The sequence below is a fragment of the Taudactylus pleione genome, unplaced genomic scaffold (genome assembly GCF_031769625.1).
Source record: "Taudactylus pleione unplaced genomic scaffold, aTauple2 ptg000494l, whole genome shotgun sequence".
NCBI lineage: Eukaryota > Metazoa > Chordata > Amphibia > Anura > Myobatrachidae > Taudactylus > Taudactylus pleione.
Genome location: NW_028284896.1, coordinates 962,922 through 975,719, shown reverse-complemented (window position 1 = coordinate 975,719; position 12,798 = coordinate 962,922). Strand labels below are relative to the sequence as shown.

The window sequence follows — 12,798 nt, the reverse complement described above, 5'->3', positions numbered from 1 at the left end:
ACAAGGTGCGCTGGCTGGTTTGGCTTTTGAGCACGACTGTTGGAGTTTGCTAGGCGTTTTGGTGTTCCACAGGTTTTGCTTATCCATTGGGCTGGCAATGATCTGGGGTAGAGGATGGTCCTGGATTTACGGGGCTGTATTTTTGATCATGTGTGTATTACTAGCCTGGCATCTTATAATATCTTATTGCGCTCAGGCAGGCTTGGTGCGATGTGAGGGATTTGGTTGCCTTAGATGCAGCCCAGCGGATGGTTAATGAGGCTGTGGATAAATTTGTGGAGTGGTTCCACATTTCGGTATTAAATTTCTATTTTAGTATTTGTGCTGGCCCGAAGGGGTTCAGCTGACTGGGGAAGGGCTCTTCTTGGGCATCGTGGGTCTGTTTTCGGGTTTAGGTTAGTTAGTATGGTGGCGGTGCAGTGGTTCTGTGGCAAAACCTTGTTGTGGGGGGAAAGAACGGCAGCTTACCAGTCCGTCGTTCATTTTGCGTGTGCTCCCTTCATTGGCTGTTAGTCGGCTGACCACACTGACGGGGGCAGAGTCGTCAACCAAACGGATGTGTAGTCAAGTTAGAAGATTGAGTGGATACCCTTCGTGGTGGGATTGCTGTGTTATACTGTAGTTGTGCACCTTGAGTAGTGCCCACCTTTGTTGGTTGTGCTGATTCTGCCCATCCTTTCCTTGCCACCTTACTTTCCTTTAAATAAATATAGATTTAATTAAATAAATAGCTATCAGATTTTGGGCCTGATTCAGAGCCGCTCGTAAGCGGCCGCTCGTTCGCTCCGAGCGATGTTTGCACATATGCGTATGGGTTGTAATGCGCATGCGCCAACCAGTCAGTGCGGTCGGAAATCGTGTGCTCGCAAAATAGCGAGTGCCTGCTAATTTGAGTGACAGAATGAGGCGTTTGTGGGTGGTAACAGGGGAAGGTGCTTGAAAACGGGGAGTGGAGATCCGAACGCAGGCGTGCCAAACGGTCAAAACGGGCGTTTTAAGGGTGTGCATAATTAACAAAGCAGCGTCATCGACCACGTCACTTGGTTGTCTTTTAGCCTGAACTGTTCGCATGATTGCGGTAGGAAAATGCTACCACAAGCACTACGAGCAGTTCATACGCCTATCGATGTACTCGATTAATCTAATAAATAGCGGAGATGACATATGATGCGAGCGGCCAGGGGGCGTCTTTACAAAATAGCGAGCGCATGTTTCAGACGCTCGCTCAGACATTGAGGCGTCAACAGACCGCAAAGAGCGAGCGCTCAATTTAAATAGCCAGCCCCTTTTTCTGAACGAGCGTCCGCAAATAGTGTCCGGCTCTGAATCAGGCCCTTTGTGCCAAATGTATGTCCCTGTGTCTTTATAAATCCAGTAGAAGGTTTAAATCATGGTCAGATATCTTGTACATGGCGTATGTAATTATATAGAATGGGATGATGAACGGTACAGCGGCCACTCAGTACTTCCTCCAATTACTACAGTATGTTCATCAAGTGGCTGCAAGTACCAATTTGCTGGAGCAAGAAGTAACTCTAATGCTGTGCCGGGCAGCTTGTCACCACCCCCACTGACTGGCACTCCTCTCTCCTCTCTGTCCAGCCACACTACAATAGCAGTAATGTATCATTCGGACAGCTGTGTATCATGGCTTTGCCAGTAACTCTATCCCCTCATAGGACACCTGATATAACCCATGTCTCCTCTTCTCAGGATGTGCTCAGCATACACAGGGAAGCTCCCACCCAGGCAGGATTGCTGTCATTTCGGGTGAGGAAGGAGAGTTCCTATAGGTGACCACTGTCCTTGCTGCAGCTACTTGGATACCTGGAAATCATTTGCAGTATGTCGCTGCCAGGAGCTGGCAATCACGTCACCGCTGTGCTTGGCATTGATGACTAAGCCAGTGGGGCTCTCCACAGTGGCCCCCTCCAAGAAAGAGCCGATAGCGAGTAACAGTGGAATGGCCTCTCACCATGACAAAGGTAGGTCTCCGCTGCCCGTCACTTAAACATGAAATACAAAGGTAACACTCCTGTGCTGAGTTCTCAAATTAAACGCTGCTGTGTAAATATTTTGTTTTAAAAAAATATTTGGAAAAGTCAAATATTTTTGAATATTATAACTTAGAAACTGAATATTTTAAAGTACCACGATGAACCTAAAATAAAGCTTCTTATCAATGCGTCTCCCTATGTAATTGGTGCACGACTGTGCTCCACCGAGTATCTGGTCTTTATATAGAAATATGGGGAATGTGCTAAATTACGCACAGTGTGTTAGTAAGCTCATATATGACCAAATGTACGCTGACAATTATTTGGTTGTACATACGCTGGATGTAGATTTTTGAGCCTGCTGTCATTTAGTTTCCCTGGATAACTGCTCAGTACCCCCTTCCGGGATGTAGTTATTACACCTACAGCCGGGATCGCGGCTGTTGAAATCCCGGCGCCGGAATCCCGACCTGGGACAGAACACCGGCATCGGAATCCCGACACCAGTTCAGTTCCCAACGCCGGAATCCTGACAGCCGGCATTCAGAACATAAGTATAGCGGGGGAAAGTTAGGTGCTAGTCATTAGGTTTAGGGAATGATTCTGAAAATCTATTTTTATGTATCTTTGAGTAACTCACTTCTCTTGTTCTGTATGCTGGGTGTAATTCTCAGTACCTGCTTCTATTGTGCATGTATAGATAAGTACAGAGAATTATATACAGTACTACTTCTCTTGTTCTGTATGCTGGGTGTAATTCTCAGTACCTGCTTCTATTGTGCATGTATGGATAAGTACAGAGAATTATATACAGTACTACTTCTCTTGTTCTGTATGCTGGGTGTAATTCTCAGTACCTGCGTCTATTGTGCATGTATGGATAAGTACAGAGAATTATATACAGTACTACTTCTTTTGTTCTGTATGCTGGGTGTAATTCTCAGTACCTGCGTCTATTGTGCATCTATAGATAAGTACAGAGAATGATATACAGTACTACTTCTCTTATTCTGTATGCTGGGTGTAATTCTCAGTACCTGCTTCTATTGTGCATGTATGGATAAGTACAGAGAATTATATACAGTACTACTACTCTTATTCTGTATGCTGGGTGTAATTCTCAGTACCTGCTTCTAGTGTGCATGTATGGATAAGTACAGAGAATTATATACAGTACTACTTCTCTTATTCCGTATGCTGGGTGTAATTCTCAGTACCTGCTTTTATTGTGCATGTATGGATAAGTACAGAGAATGATATACAGTACTACTTCTCTTGTTCTGTATGTTGGGTGTAATTCTCAGTACCTGTGCATGTATGGATAAGTACAGAGAATGATATACAGTACTACTTCTCTTGTTGTGCATGTTGGGTGTAATTCTCAGTACCTGCTTCTATTGTGCATGTATGGATAAGTACAGAGAATGATATACAGTACTACTTCTCTTATTCTGCATGCTGGGTGTAATTCTCAGTACCTGCTTCTATTGTGCATGTATGGATAAGTACAGAGAATGATATACAGTACTACTTCTCTTATTCTGTATGATGGGTGTAATTCTCAGTACCTGCGTCTATTGTGCATGTATGGATAAGTACAGAGAATGATATACAGTACTACTTCTCTTGCTCTGTATGTTGGGTGTAATTCTCAGTACCTGTGCATGTAAGGATAAGTACAGAGAATGATATACAGTACTACTTCTCTTGCTCTGTATGCTGGGTGTAATTCTCAGTACCTGCGTCTATTGTGCATGTATGGATAAGTACAGAGAATTATATACAGTACTACTTCTCTTGCTCTGTATGCTGAGTGTAATTCTCAGTACCTGCTTCTATTGTGCATGTATGGATAAGTACAGAGAATGATAAACAGTACTACTTCTCTAGTTCTGTATGCTGGGTGTAATTCTCAGTACCTGCTTCTATTGTTCATGTATGGATAAGTACAGAGAATGATATACAGTACTACTTCTCTTATTCTGTATGCTGGGCGTAATTCTCAGTACCTGCTTCTATTGTTCATGTATGGATAAGTACAGAGAATGATATACAGTACTACTTCTCTTATTCTGTATGCTGGGCATAATTCTCAGTACCTGCTTCTATTGTTCATGTATGGATAAGTACAGAGAATGATGTACAGTACTACTTCTCTTGCTCTGTATGCTGGGTGTAATTCTCAGTTCCTGCTTCTATTGTGCATGTATGGATAAGTACAGAGAATGATATACAGTACTACTTCTCTTGTTCTGTATGCTGGGTGTAATTCTCAGTACCTGCTTCTATTGTGCATGTTACTTCTCTTGTTCTGTATGCTGGGTGTAATTCTCAGTACCTGCTTCTATTGTGCATGTATAGATAAGTACAGAGAATTATATACAGTACTACTTCTCTTATTCTGTATGCTGGGTGTAATTCTCAGTACTTGCTTATATTGTGCATGTATGGATAAGTACAGAGAATGATATACAGTACTACTTCTCTTATTCTGTATGCTGGGTGTAATTTTCAGTACCTGCTTTTATTGTGCATTTATAGATAAGTACAGAGAATGATATACAGTACTACTTCTCTTGTTCTGTATGCTGGGTGTAATTCTCAGTACATGCTTCTATTGTGTATGTATGGATAAGTACAGAGAATGATATACAGTACTACTTCTCTTGTCCTGTATGCTGGGTGTAATTCTCAGTACCTGCTTCTAGTGTGCATGTATGGATAAGTACAGAGAATTATATACAGTACTACTTCTCTTATTCCGTATGCTGGGTGTAATTCTCAGTACCTGCTTCTATTGTGCATGTATGGATAAGTACAGAGAATGATATACAGTATTACTTCTCTTGTTCTGTATGTTGGGTGTAATTCTCAGTACCTGTGCATGTAAGGATAAGTACAGAGAATGATATACAGTACTACTTCTCTTGTTCTGTATGTTGGGTGTAATTCTCAGTACCTGTGCATGTATGGATAAGTACAGAGAATGATATACAGTACTACTTCTCTTGTTCTGTATGTTGGGTGTAATTCTCAGTACCTGTGCATGTATGGATAAGTACAGAGAATGATATACAGTACTACTTCTCTTATTCTGCATGCTGGGTGTAATTCTCAGTACCTGCTTCTATTGTGCATGTATGGATAAGTACAGAGAATGATATACAGTACTACGTCTCTTGTTCTGCATGCTGGGTGTAATTCTCAGTACCTGCTTCTATTGTGCATGTATGGATAAGTACAGAGAATGATATACAGTACTACTTCTCTTGTTCTGTATGCTGGGTGTAATTCTCAGTACCTGCTTCTATTGTGCATGTATAGATAAGTACAGAGAATGATATACAGTACTACGTCTCTTGTTCTGCATGCTGGGTGTAATTCTCAGTACCTGCTTCTATTGTGCATGTAAGTACAGAGAATCATATACAGTACTACGTCTCTTGTTCTGCATGCTGGGTGTAATTCTCAGTACCTGCTTCTATTGTGCATGTATGGATAAGTACAGAGAATGATATACAGTACTACTTCTCTTATTCTGTATGCTGGGTGTAATTCTCAGTACCTGCTTCTGTTGTGCATGTATGGATAAGTACTGAGAATGATATACAGTACTACTTCTCTTGTTCTGCATGCTGGGTGTAATTCTCAGTTCCTGCTTCTATTGTGCATGTATGGATAAGTACAGAGAATGATATACAGTACTACTTCTCTTATTCTGTATGCTGGGTGTAATTCTCAGTACCTGCTTCTATTGTTCATGTATGGATAAGTACAGAGAATGATGTACAGTACTACTTCTCTTGTTCTGTATGCTGGGTGTAATTCTCAGTACTTGCTTCTATTGTGCATGTATAGATAAGTACAGAGAATTATATACAGTACTACTTCTCTTATTCCGTATGCTGGGTGTAATTCTCAGTACTTGCTTATATTGTGCATGTATGGATAAGTACAGAGAATGATATACAGTACTACGTCTCTTGTTCTGTATGCTGGGTGTAATTCTCAGTACCTGCTTCTATTGTGCATGTAAGGATAAGTACAGAGAATTATATACAGTACTACTTCTCTTGTTCTGCATGCTGGGTGTAATTCTCAGTTCCTGCTTCTATTGTGCATGTATGGATAAGTACAGAGAATGATATACAGTACTACTTCTCTTGCTCTGTATGCTGGGTGTAATTCTCAGTACCTGCTTCTATTGTGCATGTAAGTACAGAGAATTATATACAGTACTAATTCTCTTATTCTGTATGCTGGGTGTAATTCTCAGTACCTGCTTCTATTGTGCATGTATAGATAAGTACAGAGAATGATATACAGTACTACTTCTCTTATTCTGTATGCTGGGTGTAATTCTCAGTACCTGCTTCTATTGTGCATGTATGGATAAGTACAGAGAATGATATACAGTACTACTTCTCTTATTCCGTATGCTGGGTGTAATTCTCAGTACCTGCTTCTGTTGTGCATGTATGGATAAGTACAGAGAATGATATACAGTACTACTTCTCTTGTTCTGCATGCTGGATGTAATTCTCAGTTCCTGCTTCTATTGTGCATGTATGGATAAGTACAGAGAATGATATACAGTACTACGTCTCTTGTTCTGTATGCTGGGTGTAATTCTCAGTACCTGCGTCTATTGTGCATGTATGGATAAGTACAGAGAATGATATACAGTACTACTTCTCTTATTCTGTATGCTGGGTGTAATTCTCAGTACCTGCTTCTATTGTGCATGTATGGATAAGTACAGAGAATGATGTACAGTACTACTTCTCTTATTCTGTATGCTGGGTGTAATTCTCAGTACTTGCTTCTATTGTGCATGTATAGATAAGTACAGAGAATTATATACAGTACTACTTCTCTTATTCCGTATGCTGGGTGTAATTCTCAGTACTTGCTTATATTGTGCATGTATGGATAAGTACAGAGAATGATATACAGGGTACTACTTCTCTTGTTCTGTATGCTGGGTGTAATTCTCAGTACCTGCTTCTATTGTGCATGTATGGATAAGTACAGAGAATTATATACAGTACTACGTCTCTTGTTCTGTATGCTGGGTGTAATTCTCAGTACCTGCTTCTATTGTGCATGTATGGATAAGTACAGAGAATTATATACAGTACTACTTCTCTTGTTCTGCATGCTGGGTGTAATTCTCAGTTCCTGCTTCTATTGTGCATGTATGGATAAGTACAGAGAATGATATACAGTACTACTTCTCTTGCTCTGTATGCTGGGTGTAATTCTCAGTACCTGCTTCTATTGTGCATGTATGGATAAGTACAGAGAATGATATACAGTACTACTTCTCTTATTCTGTATGCTGGGTGTAATTCTCAGTACTTGCTTATATTGTGCATGTATGGATAAGTACAGAGAATGATATACAGTACTACTTCTCTTGCTCTGTATGCTGGGTGTAATTCTCAGTACCTGCTTCTATTGTGCATGTATGGATAAGTACAGAGAATGATATACAGTACTACGTCTCTTGTTCTGTATGCTGGGTGTAATTCTCAGTACCTGCGTCTATTGTTCATGTATAGATAAGTACAGAGAATGATATACAGTACTACTTCTCTTATTCTGTATGCTGGGTGTAATTCTCAGTACCTGCTTCTATTGTGCATGTATAGATAAGTACAGAGAATTATATACAGTACTACGTCTCTTGTTCTGCATGCTGGGTGTAATTCTCAGTACCTGCTTCTATTGTGCATGTAAGTACAGAGAATTATATACAGTACTACGTCTCTTGTTCTGCATGCTGGGTGTAATTCTCAGTACCTGCTTCTATTGTGCTTGTATGGATAAGTACAGAGAATGATATACAGTACTACTTCTCTTATTCTGCATGCTCGGTGTAATTCTCAGTACCTGCTTCTATTGTGCATGTAAGGATAAGTACAGAGAATGATATACAGTACTACTTCTCTTGTTCTGTATGCTGGGTGTAATTCTCAGTACCTGCTTCTATTGTGCATGTATGGATAAGTACAGAGAATGATATACAGTACTACTTCTCTTATTCTGGGTGTAATTCTCAGTACCTGCTTCTATTGTGCATGTATGGATAAGTACAGAGAATGATATACTGTACTACTTCTCTTATTCTGAGTGTAACTCTTAGTATCTGCCACAAAGCTTTATTATTCATGGGATTACCCCGGGGACTCCTGTGTAGAGCAGGTTCCCACACAATTGTAAAAAAATGGAGTAAGTTTCTCTGTCCTGCTTTTAAGGTTTGCGTACGGGATGCTGACGCCGGCATCCCGACAGGCAGGGCCGGTTTAAGGTGTCTGAGACCCTGTGCCAGCCCAGCACGCTGCGCCCTGCTATCGCGCGCGGTGAAGGGGCGAGGTCTCATTACCATCGGCCATGCCCCCTATGTGGCGTTATTTGGATGCATGCCCGCAAGGCATGCCTCCAAGTAACGTCAGGCTGGGGGTAAAGCCCATCCCTCCGTCACTGGCTGGGCTTCCCCCAGCCCTTTCCCGTCTGTGAATGGATGCCGCGTGCATGCATGCTGCATACATTCATACTCCGGGTGTCCGGCATCGCCGCACAGCTGCGGCGGTGGGGGTCACCAACCTCCCGATTTTACCACCCACGGGCCACTTCAGTCCAGTACTGTCCTGCTGAAATCGGGATGTTGGGAAGGGGTGCACCCTCTATGGGTGGCGGCCCTGTTCAACTGCACTGGTCGAACACCCCTACAGCCGGCCCTGCCGACAGGGTTAGGATACCCACACCTGTATGTGAAATATCCTAACTCTCCTTCCCCATACAATAAACCTAACCTCCCCCCCAGTGCTTAAACCTAACCTCCCCCCCAGTGCTTAAACCTAACCCTCCCCCCCAGTGCCTAAACCTAACCTCCCCCAGTGCCTAACCCTAACCCTCCCCCTAGTGCCTTACCCCTAACTCTCCCCCTAACCTCACTACTTTCTGCCGGGATGCCGCACGCTGGTATTTCAGCTGCATCCTGCTTTAATAGTCTTGGACAATGAGCACTGCCCCTAGCATGCGGTGGCATCATGGAGTGCTGTAAGCAAGTCTCGCATTGGAGCAACTCTAGCACACTACTGTATGTTGAGTTATCAGGAGTGGACGGGGCCCATACTCCATAACTACAATCCCTATTGTGACAAGTTTCCTGAAATTGATTATCCTGCATTTTAAATGCTGTTATTGAATAATTGTTACTTTCCAGAACGTAATAGGACACACATCATTGCAGTAACATGCAGTAGAAGAGAGATGTCTCAGTCTTGAACCGCCATCGTCTCCTACCCTCTTGCAGGCCTGCTCTTCACATGTCCGAGCTGAGAGGAGGAGGAGACAGGCGCGGGCTGGCTGGTTCCTGGCACCAGCGCAATGATCTGGCACACACTAGTGGTGGTGGGACAGCGCATGTGCAAAACACTGGCTTCTGGGACCAGACGTCACATCACGCTGCGCACAGCCGCACAGCGCATGCGATCACTAGCCTCCAAATCCCAGGGTTGGAAGCTCCAAGCTGTGGATACGTATATTATATTTAATTGTATTATAACTCATTATTAAGGTTATTTTCTATGTATATTTGTTACTTCTAGATATCAAAAAGAATCTCCTTATTTGATATTTTCTCAGAAGACCACAGGGAACAGGTGAGTTGAATATATCGCTCAATATATTGGGGCTCATTTACATAGATCAAAACAGCCACAGCACAGCGCAAAATCCGCCATATATACGCTTTGGCTTGTACATGTGCGCCTTCATTTCAGCTTAAGCGCGCAGGTTTATTGTGAAAGATGGCGGTGTTTGCGGAAGGACTGGAGTTTGCACAGGCAGAGGGAAGGCGTTTGTGTGGAGTCCGGGTGGGGTAATGTGACCCAGGTATTAATGAGTCTCCAAACCCCCTGATTAATTTATGTAAGCTATAAATGAGGCAAAGCCACATAGTTTTATAAGGACAATAAAGTAAATCAGTAGGAGGTTGTATTTTGTTGTGACCGTTAAATTTTTGTATTATGTGGAGTTTATTTACCATTCAGAGGGGTCTATATACTAAGCAGTGTTAGGAGACAGAGTGAAAAGTGATAAGGTGCCAGCCAATCAGCTCCCAACTGTCATTTCACAGGCTGTGTTTGAAAAATGACAGTTGGGAGCTGATTGGCTGGCAACTTATCACTTTTCACTCTGTCTCCTAACACTGCTTAGTAAATAGACCCTAGAGTTTTTAGGTAGTTTTGTTGCAGGATTTAAAAATGTAAAAAATTTTTAAAGGCATTACACAGCGTATTAAATTTACACTTTATATCCGTGGCAAAGCCGGCGAAAAATCTGTAGTTTGTAAAACCGCGAGTTGGTAAATAATCACTGCTCCTCCTCAGATTGTCCTGTCTCTCTGCACACCTAGGCACAGTTATAGTTTGCAGTTTGATGAATGTCCCGGGAAAGAAGTGGAAGGAGTGGCGGATTAATCCTTTTCTTCCGCAGGGCAGCATATGATAAAAACCAAAAACATTAGAGGGGAAACAGTATATCCGCTATACACAGGGGAGGTTGTAGAGATTCTGCTGCCTGATATTCTCGGCTAAAGTTGATAACTCAACACAGGTTAATGAAATACTTTACAATTCTCATATTTCCTGGGAGTAGGGAGTAAGGAAGGGTAGACGAAGCCAGACGCCACTGAGGAAGACCGGAAGTGGCTTAGAGGGTGTGAGTACGCTATGGGTCATGGGGGTAGGGTACAGCAATAGGAAGGTACAATACCATTCAAAAGTTTGGGGTCACTTAGAAATGTCCTTATTTTTGAAAGAAAAGCACTGTTTTTTTTCAATGAAATACACTCTATACAATGTTAATGTGGTAAATGACTATACTAGCTGCAAACGTTCTAATGGTACATTGTGTTTGATAAGCGCATTAGAAGACTAATGGATGATTAGAAAACCCTTGAAAACACTTGTGCAATTATGTTAGCACAGCTGAAAATGGGTTTGCTCGTTAGAGAAGCTATAAAACTGGCCTTCCTTTGAGCTAGTTGAATATCCGGAGCATCGCATTTGTGGGTTAGATTATTCTCTCCAAATGACCAGAAAAAGAGAACTTTCATGTGAAACTCGACAGTCTATTCTTGTTCTTAGAAATGAAGGCTATTCCATGCGAGAAGTTGCAAAGAAACTGAACATTTCCTACAACGGTGTGTACTACTCCCTTCAGAGAACAGCACAAACAGGCTCTAACCAGAGTATAAAGAGAAGTGGGAGGCCCCGATGCATAACTGTGCAAGAAGACAAGTACATTAGAGTCTCTAGTTTCAGAAATAGACGCCTCACAAGTCCTCAACTGGCAGCTTCATTAAATGGTACCCGCAAAACACCAGTGTCAATGTCTACAGTAAAGAGGCGACTCTGGGATGCTGGCCTTCTAGGCAGAGTGGCCAAGAAAAAGCCATATCTGAGACTGGCCAATTAAAGGAAAGGATTAATATGGGCAAAAGTACACAGACATTGGGCAGAGGAAGATTGGAATAAAGTGTTATGGACAGACGAATCGAAGTTTGAGGTGTTTGGATCACACAGAAGAACATTTGTGAGTCGCAGAACAAGTGAAAAGATGCTGGAAGAGTGCCTGACGCCATCTGTCAAGCATGGTGGAGGTAATGTGATGGTCTGGGGCTGCTTTGCTGCTGGTAAAGTGGGAGATTTGTACAAGGTAAGAGGGATTTTGAATAAGGAAGGCTATCACTCCATTTTGCAAGTCCATGCCATACCCTGTGGACAGCACTTGATTGGAGCCAATTTCCTCCTCCAACAGGACAATGACCCAAAGCACACCTCCAAATTATGCAAGACCTATTTAGGGAAGAAGCAGGCAGCTGGTATTCTGTCTGTAATGGAGTGGCCAGCGCAGTCACCAGATCTCAACCCCATTGAGCTGTTGTGGGAGCAGCTTGACCGTATGGTACACAAGAAGTGCCCATCAAGCCAATCCAACTTGTGGGAGGTGCTTCAGGAAGCGTGGGGTGACATTTCTTCAGATTACCTCAACAAATTAACAGCTAGAATGCCAAAGGTCTGCAATGCTGTAATTGCTGCAAAAGGAGCATTCTTTGATGAAAGCAAAGTTTGAAGGACAAAATTATTATTTAAAATAAAAATCATTATTTCTAACCTTGCCAATGTCTTGACTATATGTTGTACTCATTTTGCCACTCATTTGTTAAATAAAAGTCAGTTTTCATGTAAATCACGAAATTGTCTGGGTGACCCCAAACTTTTGAACGGTAGTGTATGTCACATGGGGAGGTCTATTTATTAAGCTGTTTCCGAAAAGATTTTATATCGCTGCTCATGCCAGTATGTTAAAACCCTCTTTACCAAAATGTATCCATAAAAAGACACCGGAGCAGATGAGCGAGGCTCAGGTCCCGGGTGACACTGGCCGGTAGCGGTAAGAGTAGACTTACCACTTGCCCAGCCAGTTTGATGTTATAGAGGGCATGCGTGAACTAGAGATGTGCGCCGACCCCCGTGTTTTGGTTTTGGATCTGGATCTCCCCTGGTTTTGGATCTGAATCTGGTTTTGGATTTTTTTTCCTCCTTGTTTTGTTTTCGTGTTTTGGTTTTGGATCTGGATTTTTTCTTAAAAAATCATAAAAACAGCTAAAACCACATACCGTATATACTCGAGTATAAGTCGACCCGAATATAAGCCGAGGTACCTAATTTTACCACAAAAAACTGGGAAAACTTATTGACTCGAGTATAAGCCTAGGGTGGGAAAT

General features: G+C 42.2%; 1 protein-coding gene across 2 annotated transcripts in view; it reads left to right on the top strand.

Annotated features, from left to right (window-relative positions):
- Window positions 1-12,798, top strand: part of LOC148502522 (transmembrane protease serine 3-like) — a 103,666-nt gene that overhangs the window by 33,707 nt on the left and 57,161 nt on the right. For both annotated transcript variants that reach the window (XM_088449741.1, XM_088449742.1), the window contains exons 2-3: window positions 1,714-1,985; window positions 9,614-9,667. In XM_088449741.1, the coding sequence (XP_088305867.1) occupies window positions 1,977-1,985; window positions 9,614-9,667 (63 nt within the window). In that variant the 5' untranslated portion in view covers window positions 1,714-1,976. The remainder of the gene's footprint in view (window positions 1-1,713; window positions 1,986-9,613; window positions 9,668-12,798) is intronic.